General features: G+C 38.9%; 6 protein-coding genes across 13 annotated transcripts in view; 3 read left to right on the forward strand and 3 right to left on the reverse strand.

Annotated features, from left to right (window-relative positions):
- The first annotated feature begins 4,155 nt into the window (after positions 1-4,155).
- Taf12 (TBP-associated factor 12) lies at positions 4,156-5,030 on the forward strand. The gene has a single exon (XM_961281.4). The coding sequence runs from the start codon at positions 4,390-4,392 to the stop codon at positions 4,981-4,983; it is 594 nt and encodes a 197-aa protein (XP_966374.1). The 5' UTR covers positions 4,156-4,389; the 3' UTR covers positions 4,984-5,030.
- On the reverse strand, positions 5,018-8,123 carry LOC654920 (uncharacterized protein). 2 transcript variants are annotated; one of them, XM_008193782.3, is made up of 6 exons: positions 8,010-8,123; positions 6,608-6,809; positions 6,308-6,557; positions 6,080-6,261; positions 5,761-6,033; positions 5,018-5,712 (listed from the first exon to the last, which is right to left on the reverse strand). In XM_008193782.3, exons 2-6 carry the CDS (start codon positions 6,799-6,801, stop codon positions 5,541-5,543), a joined length of 1,071 nt encoding a protein of 356 aa, XP_008192004.1. In that variant the 5' UTR covers positions 6,802-6,809; positions 8,010-8,123; the 3' UTR covers positions 5,018-5,540. The 2 variants fall into 2 exon arrangements, with proteins under 2 accessions (XP_008192004.1, XP_966455.1); XM_961362.5 differs by lacking the exon at positions 8,010-8,123 and adding an exon at positions 6,951-7,194.
- On the forward strand, positions 8,111-10,398 carry LOC103312647 (hypothetical protein). Its single transcript, XM_008193783.3, has 3 exons — positions 8,111-8,245; positions 8,312-9,955; positions 10,083-10,398. Exons 2-3 carry the CDS (start codon positions 9,348-9,350, stop codon positions 10,333-10,335), a joined length of 861 nt encoding a protein of 286 aa, XP_008192005.2. The 5' UTR covers positions 8,111-8,245; positions 8,312-9,347; the 3' UTR covers positions 10,336-10,398.
- On the reverse strand, positions 10,347-14,310 carry eIF5 (eukaryotic translation initiation factor 5). 5 transcript variants are annotated; one of them, NM_001114372.1, is made up of 5 exons: positions 14,193-14,310; positions 13,992-14,117; positions 11,927-12,486; positions 11,569-11,872; positions 10,347-11,516 (listed from the first exon to the last, which is right to left on the reverse strand). In NM_001114372.1, exons 3-5 carry the CDS (start codon positions 12,211-12,213, stop codon positions 10,770-10,772), a joined length of 1,338 nt encoding a protein of 445 aa, NP_001107844.1. In that variant the 5' UTR covers positions 12,214-12,486; positions 13,992-14,117; positions 14,193-14,310; the 3' UTR covers positions 10,347-10,769. The 5 variants fall into 5 exon arrangements, with proteins under 5 accessions (NP_001107844.1, XP_015834293.1, XP_015834294.1 ...); XM_015978807.2 differs by lacking the exons at positions 13,992-14,117; positions 14,193-14,310 and adding an exon at positions 13,590-13,773; XM_015978808.2 differs by lacking the exons at positions 13,992-14,117; positions 14,193-14,310 and adding an exon at positions 13,581-13,773.
- A 286-nt stretch (positions 14,311-14,596) lies between these two features.
- Positions 14,597-21,303, forward strand: Klc (Kinesin light chain). Of its 3 annotated transcripts, none has more exons than XM_015979118.2 (11): positions 14,597-14,750; positions 14,846-14,916; positions 15,598-15,814; positions 17,459-17,771; positions 17,832-18,325; positions 18,420-18,624; positions 18,746-18,972; positions 19,036-19,047; positions 19,649-19,789; positions 20,858-20,944; positions 21,023-21,303. In XM_015979118.2, the coding sequence occupies exons 2-11, from the start codon at positions 14,900-14,902 to the stop codon at positions 21,050-21,052; spliced, it is 1,743 nt and encodes a 580-aa protein (XP_015834604.1). In that variant the 5' UTR covers positions 14,597-14,750; positions 14,846-14,899; the 3' UTR covers positions 21,053-21,303. The 3 variants fall into 3 exon arrangements, with proteins under 3 accessions (XP_015834604.1, XP_064214833.1, XP_015834607.1); XM_064358763.1 differs by lacking the exon at positions 14,597-14,750 and adding an exon at positions 15,335-15,436 and having other exon boundaries at positions 14,874-14,916; XM_015979121.2 differs by lacking the exons at positions 14,597-14,750; positions 19,036-19,047 and adding an exon at positions 15,335-15,436 and having other exon boundaries at positions 14,898-14,916; positions 19,652-19,789.
- LOC100142102 (phosphatidylinositol-glycan biosynthesis class X protein) overlaps positions 21,293-22,221 on the reverse strand; it is an 88,733-nt gene continuing 87,804 nt past the window's right edge. Inside the window, exons 2-3 of the mRNA XM_001810834.4 lie at positions 22,038-22,197; positions 21,293-21,991 (exon numbers count right to left, since the gene is read on the reverse strand). Coding sequence (XP_001810886.1) covers positions 21,347-21,991; positions 22,038-22,082 — 690 coding nt within the window. The 5' untranslated portion in view covers positions 22,083-22,197 and the 3' untranslated portion in view covers positions 21,293-21,346. The remainder of the gene's footprint in view (positions 21,992-22,037; positions 22,198-22,221) is intronic.

Consider the following 22,221-nt stretch of genomic DNA (forward strand, 5'->3'; position numbering starts at 1 on the left):
TTATTTTTTATTATTATAATTTTTTATGCTACAAACGGTAGCCAACGTGGAAGCGAAACACAGGTACGTCCATTTTATTGTTGTGTCGTATTTATTTATTTATTTCACAAACCAATAATTTCATAAAATTTAATTGCAATTACAATGTCGTATACACCGGCTCTAAATACGGTGTTGAAAAGTCAGTTTGAGTGACTCATTTTAAATTCAGTAACTATTAATAAAATAAAACACTCAAACAATTTATTGCCACGTAATAATTTTGTCTTTAATTTCAATGAATGAAAGTGGCTTGCTCAAAATTTAATGCAAAGAAACATTTTTTTTTGGGTTCTTTTTTATTATTATTTTTTATGCTACAAACGGTAGCCAACGTGGAAGCGAAACACAGGTACGTCCATTTTATTGTTGTGTCGTATTTATTTATTTCACAAACCAATAATTTCATAAAACTTAAATGCAATAAAAATCTTTAAATGCGGTGTTGAAAAGTGATATTTTGAGTGACACATTTTAAATACAGAAACTATAAATAAAATAAAACACTCAAATAATTTACTGCCACGTAATTTTGTCTTTAATTTCAATGAATGAAAGTGGCTTGCTCAAAATTTAATGCAAAGAAACATTTTTTTTGGTTTATTTTTTATTATTATAATTTTTTATGCTACAAACGGTAGCCAACGTGGAAGCGAAACACAGGTACGTCCATTTTATTGTTGTGTCGTATTTATTTATTTATTTCACAAACCAATAATTTCATAAAATTTAATTGCAATTACAATGTCGTATACACCGGCTCTAAATACGGTGTTGAAAAGTCATAGTTTGAGTGACTCATTTTAAATACAGAAACTATAAATAAAATAAAACACTCAAATAATTTACTGCCACGTAATTTTGTCTTTAATTTCAATGAATGAAAGTGGCTTGCTCAAAATTTAATGCAAAGAAACATTTTTTTTTGGTTTCTTTTTTATTATTATTATTTTTTTATGCTACAAACGGTAGCCAACGTGGAAGCGAAACACAGGTACGTCCATTTTATTGTTGTGTCGTATTTATTTATTTCACAAACCAATAATTTCATAAAACTTAAATGCAATAAAAATCTTTAAATGCGGTGTTGAAAAGTGATATTTTGAGTGACACATTTTAAATACAGAAACTATAAATAAAATAAAACACTCAAATAATTTACTGCCACGTAATTTTGTCTTTAATTTCAATGAATGAAAGTGGCTTGCTCAAAATTTAATGCAAAGAAACATTTTTTTTGGTTTATTTTTTATTATTATAATTTTTTATGCTACAAACGGTAGCCAACGTGGAAGCGAAACACAGGTACGTCCATTTTATTGTTGTGTCGTATTTATTTATTTATTTCACAAACCAATAATTTCATAAAATTTAATTGCAATTACAATGTCGTATACACCGGCTCTAAATACGGTGTTGAAAAGTCAGTTTGAGTGACTCATTTTAAATTCAGTAACTATTAATAAAATCAAACACTCAAACAATTTATTGCCACGTAATAATTTTGTCTTTAATTTCAATGAATGAAAGTGGCTTGCTCAAAATTTAATGCAAAGAAACATTTTTTTTTGGTTTATTTTTTATTATTATAATTTTTTATGCTACAAACGGTAGCCAACGTGGAAGCGAAACACAGGTACGTCCATTTTATTGTTGTGTCGTATTTATTTATTTATTTCACAAACCAATAATTTCATAAAATTTAATTGCAATTACAATGTCGTATACACCGGCTCTAAATACGGTGTTGAAAAGTCAGTTTGAGTGACTCATTTTAAATTCAGTAACTATTAATAAAATCAAACACTCAAACAATTTATTGCCACGTAATAATTTTGTCTTTAATTTCAATGAATGAAAGTGGCTTGCTCAAAATTTAATGCAAAGAAACATTTTTTTTGGTTTATTTTTTATTATTATAATTTTTTATGCTACAAACGGTAGCCAACGTGGAAGCGAACCACAGGTACGTCCATTTTATTGTTGTGTCGTATTTATTTATTTATTTCACAAACCAATAATTTCATAAAATTTAATTGCAATTACAATGTCGTATACACCGGCTCTAAATACGGTGTTGAAAAGTCATAGTTTGAGTGACTCATTTTAAATTCAGTAACTATTAATAAAATCAAACACTCAAACAATTTATTGCCACGTAATAATTTTGTCTTTAATTTCAATGAATGAAAGTGGCTTGCTCAAAATTTAATGCAAAGAAACATTTTTTTTGGTTTCTTTTTTATTATTATTATTTTTTATGCTACAAACGGTAGCCAACGTGGAAGCGAAACACAGGTACGTCCATTTTATTGTTGTGTCGTATTTATTTATTTATTTCACAAACCAATAATTTCAAACGTATTGTGAATTTTTTATTATGTTTAATATTGACAAACGTTGCTTGTTGTAACTTTCATGCAAATAAAGATTTTTATTGGTGTTGTTTTAATTTTTTAAATGTCTTGCTACAAACAGTAGCCAACGCAGAAGCCATATGAAGGTAGGTGCATTTTTTTGCGTTTTATCTTGTGATGTGTTGATTTAATAGCTTGTGTGCCATATATTATACCGTATTGTGTATCCTTTATTCTGTATAATATTTATTAAAGTCGCTTGTTGTAACTTTCCTACAAATTAATTTTTTTGTTGGTTGTGTTTTTAATTTATTTTTTCGGTTTTGCTACAAATGGTAGCAAATGCAGTACAAAAGGTAAGAGCCAAGTGAAAAAGCTTTGATTTTTGTGTACTATTTTTTCATTTCACAAATCAATAATTCCTTTATTTCCTTCATTTGAAATAATCATTGTTTACCTCATCCTTATATCCTTTTTTCCTGGCAAGAATGCTCTAAACCTCCACGTGGTTCTTGCTGGACAAATTAGTTATTAGCTAATTTGACCAATTAGAGCAATCCTTAAATATAATAAGTATTCTTGATTGTTTTTTACAGCCTTTAAATTATGTCGCTTGTTGTAATTTTCATGCAAATAAAGATTTTTTAATGGTGTTGTTTTTAATTTCTTTTTATTGTTTTGCTACAAACAGTAGCCAACGTGGAAGCCATAAAGGTAGGTGCATTTTTTCCCTTCAATTTATCTGTGGTATTGAATTTCTTATAGTTTGAGTGCCACATATTATGTTGTATTGTGTGTTTTTTATTTTGTATAATATTGATAACATGTAACTTTTATGCAAATAAAGATTTTTTAATGGTGTTGTTTTTAATTTCTTTTTATTGTTTTGCTACAAATAGTAGCCAACGCAGAAGCCATAAAGGTAGGTGCATTTTATTTTTGTCACGTATTTTTTTTATTTCCAATAATTACCAATAATTCTTTTATTTCCCTCATTTTCTAATAATCATTGTTTACCTCATCCTTATATCCTTTTTTCCTGGCAAGAATGCTCTAAACCTCCACGTGGTTCTTGCTGGACAAGTTAGTTATTAATTTGACTAATTAGAGCAATCCTTAAATACGATTTTTTTTTAAATTCGTTAAGATCCTAAGGGTCGTTTGTCCGAACATGATTTTCATACAGTCGAAGGCCCTATTAGAGGGCTTGATTTCCTACAAAAATAAAGAAAATTGCAGTATATAAAAGGGATGAAAAAAAATAAAGTTTTCGAAATAGGAGAATTTTAAAGAATCTTTAAAAATTCATTAAGGTCTCAAGGGGTGTTTGTCCGAACATGATTTTTTTACAGTCGAAGGCGCAATCAGAGGGCTTAATCTCTTGCAAAAATAAAGAAAATTGCGGGATATAAAAGGGGTGAAAAAAAAATAAAGCTTGCAAAATAGAAAAATCTTAAAGAATCTTAAAAAATTCATAAGGTCCCAAAGGGTGTTTGTTCGAACATGATTTTTTCACAATCGAAGGCCCTATCGAAGGGCTTAATCTCCTGCAAAAATAAAGAAAATTGCAGGATTTAAAGAGTGTGAAAAAAATCGGTTTGCAATGCTTGAATATGAAAATAAAAAATTCAGAAATTAAATGCAGTCAAGTTTAATTTTTAATAGAATCACATTACAATGGTCAAAAGATGATTTACGATTATTTTGATAATTTTCTTGGTGCAAGCTCCATGCGCGCAGAGATTGTCTGGTCGACTGTAATGTTCATAGTGGCGGCACCATTTTTGGTGCTATTTTCACCGATATGTCATCGTGACGAACTGTCATCGAAGTGACAACAAAAAACTAGAAAGTTGGTTATTAAACCAAATCCCCTTAATTTAACTCACGTTTCGTGCAAATAATTTAATAATCAAAGTGGGTGACTAGCAATGGAGTGCCCCAATCAGTAATTTCCCCACTTTGTTGACTTCAACATAACCCTACTTTCGCCATGTCTGTGCCCAACTTGACCAACAACCTAATCCAGCCACAGAACATCGTAATCAACCAAGTGCCCATCCCTCACACCATCATGACGAACGTCAATGCAAACAACGGAATTCCGCTCACTGCCCTATCGCACGCCCCTGCTTCAGTCGACCAGTCAAGCGACATGAAGCCTGGCATAGTCGTGGAGACGATCCCCATGGCGGGGGCAAGCCTCGTCGGCGTCCAGACCATGCAAACCCCAATCAAGACCATCCAGGGTTCGGACCATGCCCAAATCTTGACAAAACAGCGACTCCAAGACCTGGTGCGCGACACCGACTCCACTCTCAACCTCGAGGACGAGGTCGAGGAAATTATTCTGAACTACGTGGACGAGTTTGTGGACCGGTGCCTCAACGGGGCCGCCCTCATTGCGAAAAACCGGCGCGTCAACACGATCGAAGTCAAGGATGTTCAGCAGTTTTTGAATAGGAATTACAATATGTGGACCCCCGGGTTCGGAACGGACGAGCTGAGGCCGTACAAGAGGAGTCTGACGACGGAGGCGCACAAGCAGCGCCTGGCGTTGATCAGAAAGACGTTGAAGAAATATTAAGATTGTTTATTTTTTTTTTGTAAATAAAAGACGGTTCACAGTCAGAATATTTATTGCTATATTTAACCAATAGTATAATACAAATAGTAAAAATACAGCCCGTGAAATTCTCGCACTCCTTACGCTAATTACGTTCGCCATTTCCTTGGGAAAAAGGATTTCTTGAGATTGTTCCCAAAAACCATTGCTGTTGCCCCATAAACACTAACAAATATAAAATTTATGTAACCGCAACGTAATATAAATGTTATATTACGCAAAACAAGTTTTATTGTGTTTGATGGAACCACAGCTTCCTTAGTTTTTGCCACGTTAGACACAACGGGTGAAGGGACACTTCGTTCATTGGCCAAGGAAGCTGCGGATGGAACATTCCGTTCTTACAATAACCGTCAAATATTCAAAAAAATCACCCCTTAGAGAGTTATAACAATTACAATATTTTTTATGAATCCTGGTCATATTCAGGATGTGTCGCAATAACTACATCTAACAATATTCACTTTAACATTATTACATTATATGTGCATGAGTTAAAATATCGTGCCCTGGCCCCATTACTGCTTGCCCAGCTTGTGTTTGCAAGGGTTGGGGTCGGGGTAGGCCTCCCTTGGAGGTATGAAGCTCAGCATCATAATGTGCCGTACGTAGGCCCTCGATGACCGGAAGTTGGTATCGGTACCATGAAGCCGGTCCAACACACCCAACACCCCGAAACAATTGTTGAATCTATAGAAAAAAAAAATATTTTGGGTTTTGGTCAATTGGACTAATTACTTCATGTGGTGGAAATCATGGGCTTCCGGTGATGGGAAGAACGGTAGGTGGTACCCAGAGTGGGCATTTAGCGTCGATAGGAGGGCTAAAGTGAACCATAACCACGCCGTGGCCACGTGAGACCCCATAATAAAAACCCCCAAAAATGGGGGAATCAAATTGGAGAAGAGATGCTCAATCGGGTGGCTGTAAATTGCAGTGACGGCAATAGGGGCTGTCCATTCGTGGTGTTGCTTGTGGATGATTTTGTAGAGGGAGCGGTGGTGGAGGAGTCTGCAAAATTGAGTTACGTGGGGGTTTTCGGGAGGAGTTATTGTACCTGTGGGAGTAATAAAAGGCTGCTTCTTCGACTAGAATGTGCACCGCCAATTCGTACAAAACCCAATGGAAAGTGGGCAGCTCGCGCAATGGGGGGAACCCCCGCCAGGACATGATCCAATACATGAGGATCGTGGAGGGCAAGCCGACTATGATTTGATTGAAAATCACGCACCAAATGACCTAAACTCAATCAATTATTAAAAAAAAAAAATAGTGAAAATCTTACATGGAGCAGTTTTTTATTGTCGACGGGTTCGTTCGTCCCCGGCTGGATTTTGTACCGTCGGAGGGCCGCCGGTTTGTTTGTCATATCTAAAATCGTGTAAATCCCCCCAAACAGCCAATACACCCCAAAGGTCAAGACCGTTGTCCCATAAACCCATAAACTGAAGGGATCCTCGCCCACCGTATCCAAGAACTTGTCCCATTGGGCCTGCCAGAAGTCGCCCGACGCCCCCCAGAATCTCTGGCAGTGCCTTTAAAAAACCAAAGTTTCGATAGTTTTACTAAAATTCGTATAATATACCAAGTGATTGAATTTCTCGCCGCTGCGAAACAAATCAGCGCCGAACTTATAACAATTAAGACGCTCCGTAAGGAGGAGAGGATCGATGGGTTTTGCTGGGCGCTATTTTGGGCCGCCGCTCCAGGGCCGGACTTGCGAGTCGGGGTGAGCTCGCCACTCGAAGACGACGACTCATCTTCATAATCGCCCAACATTTTCAAGTCTGCAAAAAATTCAGATAAACACGTCAATAACCGGTCGGATTATGCAAAAATCGCGGACTTTGAACGTTGTCATTTTGACAACAATTTTCAAAAATTGGCTACGACGCACGTCCCAGTTTGCAAAACAATCCGCAACGTACGTTTAATTCTCCAGGTTTTCCTTTTCCTGTGCCGTTTTTGAGCGCTTTTGTCGTACATTTTCACACCCGATGTGACCACTTTATTGTTTCACTAATTATTAAAGATAACACTCGATGAATAGCAATTTATATGTAAAACATTGCCAAGATAAGGAAATCGAGAAATACCGATGAGAAAGTTCCACTCTTGTTGCGCTGAGTGCTCGCTCAGCGACTGGTTTTCAAGAGTGGTCAACTTTTGCTGAGTTACTGTTACTCGTATGAATGTGTGAATAATAAACAAACAACGAACAAAATTGTTACGTATTAAAAGGAGCGGACTCGCTAATGACAAAATTGGGCCCGCATCGCGCGGGGGACCTCTGGGGGGAGGACAGCGCGCGAAAGGGCATACTTTGAATTTTTACATTTGGCGCCAAAAAGGGTCACGTGACACGGCTATTTTTACTTTATTTATTATTTTTGTTAAAAATTAAAGTAATTGCAACAGATAAAAATATTGATACATATCTTTATTACACAATATATCATTGTGAAATTGTTTATGCTGGTGAGTGGTGATAATAAAACAAAAAACATGAATAACCATCGCTTTTGTGTTTTTTTTGTTTCTTGATGAACTCTGGACTAATGACCGCATAATTATAACTTCTTTTTCGATATAACCTCCCATTAAAAACGCAGTTTGGAAGATAATATCAAAAAATGATGGAAAACAGCAAACATCATCTATTTTAATAATTACAAATGCAAAATATAACACGGTGACCTTTTACATTTCGATTGGTGTCCCCGTATTTACCCACAAATCAATTATCTACAGATTGGTATCTTGTTATCTTTACAAGAAAATAAGAGTCAAGATAATAAGATAATCAGACTCGTGCTTATTATCTTTTTAAACAAACACAAATCTAGAGGCCTTTGTCTCGCAAAATGTCAACAAAAAAATTGAACATCAATCCATTGTATGATTGATTTGCCATGCGAAAAAGCAAAAAATCCACATGACAGTCATCAGGACGTGCATACAATCAATCAATCCAACAATTTACTTACATTATGACAAAAAATACTTAAACAGAATTAACAAATACGCAAAAATCCACTTTTGATAATCATTATATCAATAATACATCCGAGAGACAAACCAAATTTGCAAATGGCGCGTCATCTGGCGGAAGCTTGGTGGCACTAGTGCAAATTTCCAATCGCGGGAATGCTTTTTGTGGAAGTAATCATATTAAAACTAATAGTTACTCAGCCACACTTTGCGTCTTTTCTCAAATAAAAAGGTATCAATTAATTGCATGCTTAAAAATGGTAATGGAAATGTCACGTTGAAGTTGGGCATGCTTTAGGTTATGTGGTTTATTTACTAAAATTAAACCATGGGTAGACCAAGAAAAACCGCACGACAGCGGTTCAAGGCGCCGGCTGGGAGCAAATGGCCTCCTACGTTCAAGCTGGGGTGGTTTACAGCCGGTAAAATTTGTCTGGAGGAGGTGGCAATCAACGACGTTGTTTTGAGGGTGCCCCTGAAGGTCCACACTGGTCGAGAACCGAAGAGAAAGCGGGGGCGGCGGCCGCTGCTTGGGAAACGTACAGAAAAAAGTGCTACAAAGTCGATTGTTAAAAGAGATACTCAAAGACCGCGCGAAAGAGCTATAAAGGTGCTCCGGAAACGAAGGCGGCGACCCCTGCTTAAGAAACGCCTAGTACAAAGTGTTGGACGAAGAAGGCGGCCAAAGCAGGTTCAGGAATTTCCTGTTAATGGAAAGAAAGATCTCATAGTCAGCGAAGTTGGTATTCTTGACTGGAAGCAGCAACCTGTGGGTTTAAGGCGTTTGGTGACGAATCTCAAGTCTAGTGAAAGGAGAAATAGTGAGTCTGTGTTTCGAAACGGGGAAAGACGAACGTATTTGCCAGCGGTTAAAAAACTGGGCAGTGCAAAGTTGAAAAATGTGGAGTTTAGTTTTAGTGAACTGGCTCATAGTTTGGATCAAATTAAGTTTCCGTCGTTTGATTGGAAAGTCTCAATGATTAGCAATCGCGACGTCCAGACTGAGCTTAGATTTTACAATACAGTGAAACCAAAAAGTGTTAGTTTTTCCCAACAAAACCTCGACTTTAAGATTGCAATAGATAAAGTACCCGTTGCGTTACTAGGCTGCCCTGAAACTGTTGAATCTCAAAGAGATATCGAAATTTTATTAGAAATCGTTAATAGATTAGGCCTACATGACTGCATGGTTGCAAAGATGTGATTTTATTTAATTTCTTACTTTTATATTTCGAATTTTGGTTGCGAGTTTTTCCCTTACCATATTTTTATAACCAACATTAAAAAAAATAAGTTCCGACTAGTTTTTGTTTCAATAATGTCACCCAAGTGTCATGTCATGTACGTCACTTCTTAGCCTAATCCCGCCAACCCTCATTTTAGGTCTAACAATTTTTTCCTACTACTCGTACGTCCTCCACTTTTGCGTCCACATCATAGACAGTGTAATCAAAAAAACAAGTTACCTCTTCGTCTATCACGTGACTATCCTCATGTTCCTGTGGTCTTTCCTTGCAACGGCGCTCAAAAAACACCACTCGATCCCAGACGAGTACCGCCTGAGTCTGTCCGAACATTCCCGACTTCTCAACTACACCGAAGACGAAGCTAACGCTATTTTGAAAAAGTTGGTGCGCTTGCGCAATCTAGAACTGTACACTTGTGGCCCCCACGGCCGACCTCGTTACTGCAAGACTTGTATGCTTATCAAGCCCGACAGAGCCCATCATTGTACAAATTGCCAGAGATGTATTCTCAAGATGGACCATCATTGCCCATGGGTGGATAACTGTATTGGGTTTAGTAATTACAAACAGTTCATTTTGATGCTGTTTTACACAACTCTATGGTGCGCTTTTTATGCTGGAACCGTGGCTGAATACATTATAGATCTCTGGAAAGACATTCACACAAATGTCAGCAAGCTCATTGTCGGAATCGGGTGAGTTGAGGTTTTTGGGTCACGCGTGGCAACGCCGCGTGACGTAAAGTGTCTAAAATTCGGCCTTTGATTGGGTTGTGGATGTGACGCGACGTTGTCACGTGTAATATTTCTCATCGATTTGTAGATTTTTATGTGCGGCATTTTTGGGGATGGTGATTTTGTTCTTGTTTGTTTATCACTTGAAGTTAGTTTTTAAAAACGAGACTACGCTTGAAGCGCTACGTGATACAACATACTATCAAGACAATACGACTTTTGACTTGGGTCAATGGTCGAATTTTACGGAAGTTTTCGGCGATAATGTGTGTTGTTGGTTGTTTCCGGTGACAAGTGGGAAAGGAAATGGTTACGAGTTTCGGGTGAACAGCCTGATTTAAAGAAGTGGCGGTGATGCTTTAAATTTTATTCACATTTAAACAATAATAAAATCGTAAAACCCACGGATACAGCTCGATATTTGACATGGGAAATATGGAAACCTATCTATATAACTATAATAGTAATTATAATAAAATCCTTTATATAACATCTCATATAATATTGTGAAAAGAAAAACACTTGAATGAAACCTTAGAAATGATACAATCAATCAATTTATTCGTGAATGGAAGTTTTGTTACATTAATGTCGGGTACCAGAAAACAGTTTCGTAACTATCTGATAACAAAATGTGTTCAAACTTTACTTGCTAAACATACAACCATTTGATGATAAAAATAATGCGAATCATTTTTGAGACAAAAAAGCCGAGTGCGTGAACCCGAACCAAAAAAAATTACACTCGGCACCCTGTTATCGGGATAAGAACTCTTTAAATGGCATCAATGTCGACGTCATCCTCTCCATCATCTTCGACACGTTCCGTCTTATTGTTTGTAGTGGATGTCGGTTTCAATGGAACGACTTGAGCTCGGTCGTTGTATTCAATTTCGACATCATCATCACTTTCTTCTTCGCTTTCGGACTCTTCCGTTTCGGCTTCCTTCAACCACTTGACAAACGGCGCGGCCTTATCATGAATCTCCTGACTGACTTCCTTTGACACATACTTCTTCGACACCTTCTCCGCCCATGCGATAATCGTAGCTTCGCTCAAAACATCCAAATCGTAGAGCGTTTTGAGCAAAACCGGTACCTTATTGAGCAAAGTATCGCGATGCAAGGCAATCACTTGCTCGAACCCTCCCATTAAATATCTCTGTGCCTTTTTATCATCATGGCAGAAACGCAAAAGCAACAACCTATAATCGGACAACTGGTTTTTCATATTCTGATCGAAGAGAACCTCGGCCAAGACCAGAGGGGCCTTAGTCTTGATTTCCAAACGATCGGCTTCATTGTACAACTCCTTATACACCTGTGGGTTGTCTAACTGACCAGCGTCGCGCTTCGACTTGACCAACTCGTAGAAAATATCCATTCGGTCCTTTTCGCTCTTTTCTAAATCATCATTGATGGTCATATTTTTTGCACCTTCGGTCAAATCCTGCATTCGGGCGCGAACGGCTTCTTCCGACACGTCAGCTTGCCATTCGTGTGCGTCGTCATCATCGCCGTTCTGCCAAACGTTTCAATTTCAAACTGTTTAGTCTGCGGTCCGCGTCACTTACCTTGGAATTTTCATTAACTGATGCCTCCAAGCTTTCGTTTTGATCGTCGACTTGACTGGTGTCTCCATTGGTGTCTCCGTTGGCGCGTTTGCTCCTCTTTGATCTCTTACCTTCAGTCAATGACGAGCCCTGAACGGCAGGATTTAAATTTGGCGGATTTTTCAAAATAAAAGTGACCAATTTATGGTTGGATTCTAGCGGGCCGTGGTAGCCACATGCCTTGCAACCTTGAGAAATGGTGCTGCGTTTGGTGGAGACAAGCAGCTCGGTTTCAGGGTTCTCACATTCGGGACACAAAACGAATCTATTTTTTTTATTTTTTGAATTAAAGATATTTTTTCGAGTTTGGTTTACTTACTTCCGGATGAAGCCATCGAGTAGGTCTTGTAGTTTGCCCGCATCGTGCGATCCATTGACGATAAATCTTTCGTTTTTGAAATCGAATTGAGTCTGAGCGCCCAACTCGCAGCCAAAGTACTTCGTCGGATAGGTGGGGGGTCGGCCTAGGGCCTTGGCCACTTCGGCCATATTAACAATGACCGTTTTGATGCCGTTACCTTTGCCCTCCACTTTGGCCATCAGCCGGGGCATCTTGTAGCGATAAAAGACATCGCTGACGCTGCGATTGACGTTGACGCTGCCCATGGTTGTGGTGCCAGTGGCGTACCAACGACGATTTTAATGTCAATGGTTGCGGTGATTTTATTATTTTGATTACTGGTGGTGAAAGAATTTTTGCTGCTGTTTTTCGCAATTCGGACGTCAGTCACGTTTCTCTGAAGGGCTGGAGTTTCCGATGCCTATTTGTCGATGAAAATTTTGTCGTCCTATAACAGGTGGGCTCACGTCGCTGCGAAGTCATACACCTCGCTGGCTCGGGCCCTAAACTCCCAACTATGCTTTTGGTTAATAATGTCTCTGGAAGAAACAATTCGTGTTAATTTCACTCATGCAACGAGATTCAGAATAAGCAACTTCGTTATCAATCTTGTTTTACGCTTAATGATATAAAATAAACCGAAATTGCTAAATTAATCGGCCATGCCGTGCTGAATTTTAAGCCATAAATTTCAAAGATACATAAAAAATTCCATTAAAAAACGTAAAATCATTGTAAATGGTAAATATTAACAGCGTTATCTTTTTGCTTTTAAAATATTTCTATTTAATTTTAGCTATAAAGTTGTAACTCAGAATAAAATGGCCCTAAAAAAACATTTTTAGATCCGACACCGTTAAAGATAGCGACACGGCCTTAATCCCGTACAACTGTTTCTTTACACTTTTTTATTCTCAGCGTTTTGAAGAATTTTTTCCACCGCACTAAATTTTTTGTCTCGTTTCGCCTTCTAGTTTTAGTTCCCCGTAAGTGCATAAAAGCAAAAAAAACGTACTTAGTAAATCTGCAATATTCTGTTTTCCAACTGCATTAAGGGTAAAATCAGCATACGTACGAGAAATTTGACAATCGGCTTGAATTTTTGTACCTAATTTCGTGCGCAACTTAATCGTTTTATGCAAATGTTGTTATCTAACCGGCGTTAGCGTGCTTTCGAGTGAATAAAACGGCACAAATTGTGTAATAAAACTCACATTATGGGGCAGAGCGGCAGCGAACCCGTCAGCAAATTCATGAATTTTTTTCTAAATGACACTGGGTCACTTTAAAAACAGTTAACAAGGAAATAAATCGAGAGACGTGGTGACGTCACGCGCCGGCGCATCCCTATCCCGGAGCCCCGGCTCCGGAAAGGCCCCCATCTTACCTTTAACGCAAAATTCGCATCGAATCTGCCTGTTTTCCGGTTACCATATGGTCTGTTTGTAATCACAACTTGCGGTAATAAACTGGTTGCGTGACCATTGAAAATGCGACAAAACCGTCCGTTTCGTGATAATTAAGTACCATAATAGGTCGGTGGTACATCGAGACGATGAAAAATTTCGAACGGAACTACATTTGACGAAAATTTTTTGACATGTGCCAGACCATCATTGCCTACTTAACTTACGGGTCTCACCATCGTGGAAAGGCGACAGCATGGGCATGGGGGAGGCCGTTTGCCCCTCGGTCGTGGCTTGGAGAGCAGTTATGTTGAGGTTTTTCAGGGCGCGCACCGAGACTGAGGCCACGTAAGCGTCGCGGCGCGAATCGATGTCGTCGAACCGGCGCAATGCCACGGCCATATCGATCACCACAATGCGACACGATTATTTTTATAGCGCACGCCACTGCTCGCCCGGAAAATTACAAACCCCGCAAACACGCCTCCACTGGTTTATTTGAACAGACCGCGCAGTCACGTGACACCAGCGCTGCCTTCGTACAAAAAAAAATAAAAAGCGTGCTCGATTGTTTATGGAAATTGGATGTTACGTCATGCTTTTACTGCAAAAATCGAACTGATAACGCTATCACCTACCTTTGTGGCTTACTAAAGTCATATAAAATGGTAGCGCCCTTCTGGACGATGACTCCCACAGAAGCAAAAACTAAAGAAAAAGGTCCGTTCAAGGGTCGATCAAGGAAAGTGTCCGGCTGGAGTTTGCTGCAAAAACACCGAGTTTGATTTATTTTTAGGCAGAAAAAATAAGCAAAAAGTATGCATGTAACGTGATCTCACCTTTTATTTGTAGCACCTTCCACGGACCATCTATGACCGAATTAACGCTCAAACAATTAGACGACACGTCAGACAAAGTACTAAACTAATTAAAATGCCAGTTTGAAGGCACAATTGGGGGAAAAACCAACAACACAGCTAAATTGCTGCTACTTTACTGAATCGCCATATGCAGATAGTCGCCTGACTTTTCGACGAACTCACAGGTGCGCACCCGCAACCGGACAAAACTTAAATCCCTAAATTGACACGAAAAAATCGGCTAAAACGGGCTTTGCCCTCTAAATTTGTCCACAGTCGTTTCGGCAAAGTGTTTAATTAATTACTGGGGTGTGTTTTGCAAGCCAGAACCCTGATTTGTGTTACTTTAACCCGGCTTAGTGGCACCCGGTAGGTGGCGCCCCTGATTTGGCAATCATCTGTCACTCTTCTAACACTGAGAGAAAAAGGAATGAGAAGAGAGTTATCAAAAGCGCAGCCATTAATGTCAGAAGAAAGTGATTGCAGTGTCAAAAATAGCCCAATTTGAGTGTTTTAACGCTTGGCTGCCAAATAAAGGTGAGTAAGCGTCCCCCCGATCGTTTGGGGGCACAGTTCAAGTGTCGGTGTCCTTCCTTCCGTTGGTCAATTTTTGTGATTTATTTATGTCGCAGGTTACGCTATGGTCTACTGATTGCCATAGCAGGTGAGCAGTGCATTCCCGTGGCATGGATGATAGCAACACGTAAGTATTTTTCAATCGTCACGCTTGGCAAAGTAACGAGGAAGCGCCCCTGTAAAAATCGGGCGTGAGTCACGGCTCGGAGTGTACGCCCCCGCCGTCACACGTGTATTGGTTTCCGATCGAAAGGGGTGCAAATTTCTGATGGGGTTCGTCGGGCTATGGGGCGCAGGCGCGGCGTCGCGACGCAGTACGTTTGATGCACCGACGTCAGTTTTCGCGTTTTTACCGAAAGTGGCACACCCTTTTTCGAGCTATGGGGTGGAAAGGGAAGGCGGCGTGATGTTCTAGGGGGCCTTATTATTGATTGCGGGGGTGATCGTTGACCAAAAATATATTTTTGCATTGTCTCATATTCCGTCTTGTGATAACGCCTTGCACTTTTACAATAATCAAAAATATAAATAAGGTTTTTGTATAGACGCTCAATTTAAACGATCGTGAGGTGATGAACGAGGTGCTCATTGGAATTAAGAGGACGCATTCGAAAAAACATGTCTAAAACGATCAACGCGTATAGGATGTAAGTTGGTTTTGTTTTCAGTTCAAGCTTTTGTGTTCTTGTGGCGGTCTTGCTTGCCTTTCGTTTGTGCTACTTGAAATCCGGCGTTTTTTCTACAAATTTCTAACCTAATTGTGGCATAATTCCGCCGCCACTTCCTTGAAGTTGTCGTTTATTTCCAGTAAGAAAATTGAAAGTTTGGGAAAAATGACGGCGATGTCGCAGGAAGAGATCGTCTCAGCTGTGCGAACGGTGGCTCAGGGGTTGGAGGCGCTCCGCTCAGAGCACGCCGGCATCCTCCATGGCCTCCACGAAGCCCCCGATCCGGTGGCCAATGAACGCGCCGGTCTGGTGCAACAAAGTGCAGAAATGATCGAATTGGGACTGGGAGAAGCGCAAGTATGTTCTATTTTTCTTTCTAATCAGATAAAATCGTCGGTGTGTGAGAGACGAAAGGGGCACCCGATTGCATCGATCGGGGAGCACCGATGACTCATACTAAGGCGAGTGGGGAGGGAAGGAAAAGGAAGGAGAGTGTCGAAGCCAATTGATGACTTTCTAAAATTGGATTTAATTTATTTTGTCGCGGTTCTATTATTTTCGACGGGATTTCAGATGCCAATCGATTATAATTGGAGGATTAAGATAAGAGATTGGGTTGTAATAAACCATGAAATGATTGTTTGTTTGTTTTGAATGAGAGATAAAAAAGAAATGGCGGCCTAATTCCGGGTTTAATTTGTTTTATTTGAAAAAAAAAATAAATAAATAATTAAAAATTGTGAAAGTCGTACTTGGATTACGAGTTGTAGAAACTAACAATTATTTAACTGTAACAAACCATGCAATTTAAAAGTTAAATGGTAAATTTGACCTAGAACTTGAAGTTTTCTTCTATAATTACAGATAAAAATACCTGATTAAAACTGAAAAAAATCTTCTTATAAGTCAGTTTATACCGGTCTTGAGTAAATTACATATGATATTATTTCACAACCTACCCAAAAATTATATTGTCATTAGATTGTGTACCCACGATTTTAATTAAAAAATTTAAAAAATAATTATTGAGACCAAAGTACAATATTCAGTTTTATTGTTGATTGTTCATAAAAATCTCATTTGCTTGTAATAACGTCATCACTGTCATTACATGCATAAGAATAATAAGTTTGGTGATGAGTTTATTCATGAATTTGCTTCAATAATATTCACAATACTTCCAAGTGTCTTAAATATCTTTTGAATGATACTTTTGAAGGTGACGAAACAACAATTATTATTGTTAAATCATTATACTTTTACCATATTTCTTAACAAAAATTGGGTGTTTACAAATTAAAATCTGTATCAATTAGACTTTCTTTCTGCTCATCGAGCTTTAAATCTCGTGGGATGATTATTGATGATGTTTATTGCGGTTTTTATGTCCTCACCCTATCCTTTTGTTTTTCTATTTCCACGTTTTTTATTCAAACGTTGTTTTTCGTTCTTGGTTTCCAGGAAAAACAAGTTTTTATGGCTTTGGTTATAGGGCTGTAAAAAACTTGGTGCCTCAAGTATGTTCGATATTTTTTGTATAACATGATGGCCTGTTTCGGTAAATAATTGTTAAATTAACACTAAAAAGTTCTTCGTTTGGCAGCCTGTAATCAAATTAATTTAAGCCGATCGTAAAATTGAGATAATTTCATCGTCTTATTGTAGCAAGTGTCATAAAAATAATTCGCTTTTGTTTGTTAATTTACTTATTAAACTGAATTTTTTCTTTCTGACATAATTAACTCCTGCTGATGCCTGATTTTAAAAATGAAACCACTGACCACAAAAATACAATAATTATAGTCTCTTGTAACGAAAAAAAGTCGCGTGTTCGAACTGTCCTTGGACAAGTCTCCTCACTGATTTTTTAAATTGTTACTCAAAATCAATGAAAGTAATTAAATTTGTGAATTTAAACACCGTGAAAGGGATTTTGCTTCCAGGGAAACGCATTAATTGGTAGAAATGTCGCATTTTAAGGCAAGTAAATTTCTCCTTCAGGTGATAATGGCCTTGGCCAACCACCTCCAATTAATCGAGGCCGAAAAACAAAAACTGCGAACTCAAGTGCGTCGCTTATGCCAAGAAAACGCATGGTTAAGAGACGAATTGGCCTCCACCCAACAAAGACTCCAAGCAAGCGAACAGACCGTGGCCCAATTAGAAGAAGAAAAACGTCATTTGGAATTTATGAGCTCCGTTAGTAAATACGATCAGGACGTCAACGACGACAACACTAGCGAGCACTCACGAAGCGAAAAACCAGATCCGGTCGTCGATCTTTTCCCAGACGATGATAACGAGGATCGAAATAGTAGGTTTACGAAATTGTAAAGGGTGGAAAAAAATGACAATCTTTTGTGTTCTTTTAAAGATATGTCACCAACGCCACCCAATCAATTGCAACTTTCACAACAAGTGAATGCCGGATATGAAATTCCGGCACGACTTCGCACGCTGCATAACTTGGTGATTCAATACGCCTCTCAAGGACGGTACGAAGTGGCTGTGCCGTTATGCAAGCAGGCACTGGAGGATTTGGAAAAAACAAGCGGACATGACCATCCAGACGTCGCCACGATGCTGAATATCCTAGCTTTGGTCTATCGGGATCAAAATAAGTACAAAGAGGCGGCGAATTTGTTAAACGATGCTTTGGCAATTCGCGAGAAAACTTTGGGGGAGAACCATCCGGCCGTCGCTGCCACTCTTAACAATTTGGCTGTTTTGTACGGGAAAAGGGGCAAGTACAAGGAGGCCGAGCCTCTGTGCAAACGCGCCTTAGACATACGAGAGAAAGTGCTAGGGCGCGACCATCCCGACGTCGCCAAACAGCTGAACAACCTCGCTTTGCTCTGCCAGAATCAGGTAAAGGAAACTTTGCATAACGCACGATAAATCATGTTTGAACGACTTGTCCAAAAAAAAAAGCTTTGATCAATTTATTTTATGTTGGTCATAGGGCAAATACGAGGAGGTGGAGAAGTATTACCAGCGCGCGCTGGAGATTTACGAGAAGCGGCTGGGCCCCGACGACCCCAACGTCAGCAAAACAATGAACAATCTGGCTTCTTGCTATTTGAAGCAGGGCAAGTACAAAGAAGCCGAAGTCCTATACAAGCAAATCCTGAACCGGGCACACGAGCGCGAGTTCGGAACAATCGATGGTGAGCGCAAATCTTAATTCTAGCGGGCATTCCTCCAGTATTTGTACAGTTATCTGAATATAATAATCTTGCATGAATAGTCGTTTTATTGCGTTTTCCTGAATCCTTTGTTTGTTGTCAGGTGATAACAAACCGATTTGGCAAGTGGCGGAGGAACGCGAAGAGAATAAAGCCAAGAACAGGGAGAACGCTCCATATGGGGAGTATGGTGGGTGGCATAAGGCGGCCAAAGTTGATTCGCCAACGGTGACGACCACTTTGAAAAATCTAGGGGCGCTGTACCGCAGACAGGGGAAGTACGAAGCTGCGGAAACTTTGGAGGATTGTGCGTTGCGAAGCAGGAAAGAGGTGCGTATATTCGGGGGTTGAGTCATGAGGGGATTTACCGGTTTTTCTTTGTTTATGCTGCAGCATGTGCAACAAGTAAGTGCTTAGATTTTGCCACTGCTTGCTTTTCGTTTTCAAAAAATTCCAAGGCAAGTGCAGAAATTACCAACAAATTAAAATGCATTAAACATTTATTATGTTCAACGGAATTTTGTACACATCGCTTGTCCGTAATCTAAAAATAAATACGACACGGGAAATTGTTATTATATCAAATGTTTTCGTTGTGATTATTCCATATTTTTAGATACCTTTGACAATTTTGCCTAAATAAAATTACATCATTTTGTTTTTTTTTTATTATTAATTATCATTACGTTAGACAAATCGTCAAATTGCGGTGTTGTTACGTAAATTATTGTAATTAATTAATAATTACACGCTCTTGTAGTTTAATGGCTTTTCTATGTTATTAAAAATGTATTTTTTTAACAACTGGATGCAAGAAATGTCGAAAAATTGTTTCAATATCTTGGCAAGGAAATAAGACGTACTTAATCGAATACGGCTTTTTAAGCTGGGCTTTTAGGCGAAGGAATTGGCTTTTTGTTAATTTTTCGTTGTCCACGATAATGTCTTGGAATTGTTTTGATGATGGTGATTTTTGGGGGTTGCCCCGACTGATTTCGTGTGTTAGCAGGCTTTGGACATCGTGAAACACTCCAAAGTGGCCAACATCCTTGGCGATATGGACCGCCGTAAGGCTGGGAGCGTAAAAGACAAAACCTCGCGTCGTGGTTCCCGGGAATCGCTTGACATGTCGTACGACGGTGAGGAGGTAGGTATAATAGAGCACTCAGATTAAGTCCGTTCGAACCGAATCGCTTGTTTAACCGTTCGCTTTGTCCGCTTAAGGTAAGTCGTGTCCGAAGCTTCTCATCACTTTTAGTTGGCGTGTATACACCACTTATCAACTCCATGATAAAAGTCGGTTTTCTAAATTGAATGTGCCGCGAACGTAGTTGTAGTGTAATCAACAGCTCTGACATGTGTTGTTGTTTTTGGCAGCCAAACACTGCAAGGACCCCCGACATGGAAAAGGGCGGATTGAAAACGAAACTGTTTAACGCCCTGGGCATTAATTCACCCGTCAACAAGCCGCCTAGCTCCTAAACATCTCCGATACATTTTAAGCTTTGCCGAAATTTTAAATAACATTCCACCGATTTATCTAAGCCTTTTCTAGAGTTATTACCGTGCATGGCGCAGTGTCTAGGCAAGTACAAGCTTAAAATGTCAAACTTACTGTAGATAAATAACTTAAAATGAAATGAAAAAGTATTTAATTATTAATTGATAGTATTATTTTATTCTTTTTTGTTACGCATTATTTTTTAATTGTAACGAAAGTGATAAAAGTGGGTGGTCTTATTGTACACGACGCTTCCTCAGGTACTAATGCACTGGGTTGACGATTTTTAATTGCAAAATCCGCCTAATAAATACGTAAAGCATTTTTTGTCTTCCCTTCACGTTCCTGATTTTCGGATCTTCCAGAATTTGTCAATTATTACGTTAGTGAATCTCTTTTTGTGAAATTCTTTTTTGTATAATTTTGCACATAGTTTATTGTACTATAAAACGAGCTAAATTGTGTTAATTTAATTGAATTCTAGTGTTTGTTAACATTGTTTATAAAATAAATTCATATGTTTATCGACCGGAATAGTCTTTATTTACCCCACCACTAACGCATGTTCCAATTATGTTCTTATTTAATGGAGTTGATAAAGCTTGGCACTAATTTGTTTCGCTGGTGCTTTTGTTGTCGCTTTTTACCCTTAGTTCCTCGTTTTTCCTTCACTTTTATTGAGTTAATTCTTTTGCACTGTAAATGTGAGTCTAGTGGCGACACCAACGGTCCGAATCGCTGGGATTGGTCAAATCCTTGAGCAGATCCATCACTTCTTTGACCAAAATATTGACCTCGGATGTAAGTATGGCCCTGTTTGAGTCTAATCATTTCGCAGCTAACTGGGAATAACTATTACATGTAACAATTTTTTTGCAGAGCGACTCGAAACGGAATAAACCGCTGTGAAGGCCGCTTTTCAACATGTAACATCATTATTAACACTTTTGCTTCAGAATATTAGGCTCGCATGAAGTGTTAATAAACCACTTTCCGTGCATGTGCAATAACCGAAACATTCCATAATCAAATTAAGACTTTCCGTTCATTATCACTAGTTGTAGGGTTTATTGTCGGGTGATTTGCTAAGCTATTTTTACTGTGCTTTTGCTACACATGTAATGTGACAAATGACCAATAAATAATCAATAACTGTTTAATCCTTTATTTAAATAAAAAATATCACAAACAAAATTTGGCTGCTTAAAGCGGAGTCGTTGATAATACTGATAAGGTGTAAATACACCCAGCGCACCCTAAAAGTAGGGTCACAATTGACACCAAAGGATAATCGTCGAGGTCCCCCACAGGGACAAGCAACTCGACTTCATCAAACAAAGCCTGATAACTGACATTTCTCCAACTGCACAAAACCCCATTACTTATATCACAGGGGGCTTTAATTTCGCTTTGGGGGCTCAACGCCAAAACGCTTGGTTTATTCACAATAACTTTGCCATAGCCCCCTGAAATTTGCGCCCGCTGGTACCGCAAATGAAACGGGACGTTTAGAGACACTCTTTCTGCAAAAGGGGGCACGTAAATGTAAGTAATGTGCCCCTTGGATAAATGAGCAGGTGCCTCAACATCCACATCGCCGACTATAAGCACCGACAAGTGGCCCAAACGATTCAAATCGGCGATTTGATCCGGATTTAAGTACATTTCGGGCCCCACATCGAGTCGAATTGCTAGTTTGCACTGAAGGGAGGTGGGGCCCCGCTCAAGGAGCCACTTGAGCTCCCGGTGGAAGCCCTCATTATCGATCTTTTGGGTTAGAGAGACGTTCAGGCTTTGGCAAGGGGAGTCTTTTGATGAATTTGGGCTGATTAGTAGTAAAATAATGAGCTGAAATGACAGGGGTTAACACGGAAGGGAGGTTAGGACGTGTTACCATTTGAAACGGCCTTGGAGCCAATGCGAACTGCTTTAAATGCATAATAACTGGGTTTTTTAAATGTCAGTCACTTCATTATCATAGTTCTGGAAATTTGGGGCCAGTTATTCAATTGTATTGAAATTTCGAGTTGACATTGACATTTGGCACGTTCGACACTTGCTCACAAATGAATTAAAAA

This window comes from Tribolium castaneum, chromosome 9 (genome assembly GCF_031307605.1).
Source record: "Tribolium castaneum strain GA2 chromosome 9, icTriCast1.1, whole genome shotgun sequence".
Taxonomy (NCBI): Eukaryota; Metazoa; Arthropoda; class Insecta; order Coleoptera; family Tenebrionidae; genus Tribolium; species Tribolium castaneum.

Bases quoted from the DNA above. Each gene is read 5' to 3' on its own strand.
- LOC103312647 (XM_008193783.3), top strand. From the start codon at position 9,348: ATGTCATGTACGTCACTTCTTAGCCTAATCCCGCCAACCCTCATTTTA. The intron at 9,956-10,082 runs GTGAGTTGAGGT...ATCGATTTGTAG, and splicing joins AAGCTCATTGTCGGAATCGG to ATTTTTATGTGCGGCATTTT.
- Klc (XM_064358763.1), top strand. From the start codon at position 15,408: ATGTCTAAAACGATCAACGCGTATAGGAT. The intron at 15,437-15,597 runs GTAAGTTGGTTT...GTTTATTTCCAG, and splicing joins ACGATCAACGCGTATAGGAT to TAAGAAAATTGAAAGTTTGG. The intron at 20,945-21,022 runs GTAAGTATGGCC...ATTTTTTTGCAG, and splicing joins CCAAAATATTGACCTCGGAT to AGCGACTCGAAACGGAATAA.
- LOC654920 (XM_961362.5), bottom strand. From the start codon at position 7,008: ATGTACGACAAAAGCGCTCAAAAACGGCACAGGAAAAGGAAAACCTGG. The intron at 6,810-6,950 runs GTACGTTGCGGA...AATTTTTTGCAG, and splicing joins GAAAACCTGGAGAATTAAAC to ACTTGAAAATGTTGGGCGAT. The intron at 6,558-6,607 runs GTATATTATACG...GGTTTTTTAAAG, and splicing joins GCGAGAAATTCAATCACTTG to GCACTGCCAGAGATTCTGGG.
- eIF5 (NM_001114372.1), bottom strand. From the start codon at position 12,213: ATGGGCAGCGTCAACGTCAATCGCAGCGTCAGCGATGTCTTTTATCGC. The intron at 11,873-11,926 runs GTAAGTAAACCA...TAAAAAAAATAG, and splicing joins CTCGATGGCTTCATCCGGAA to ATTCGTTTTGTGTCCCGAAT. The intron at 11,517-11,568 runs GTAAGTGACGCG...AACGTTTGGCAG, and splicing joins CAGTTAATGAAAATTCCAAG to AACGGCGATGATGACGACGC.
- Taf12 (XM_961281.4), top strand. From the start codon at position 4,390: ATGTCTGTGCCCAACTTGACCAACAACCTAATCCAGCCACAGAACATC.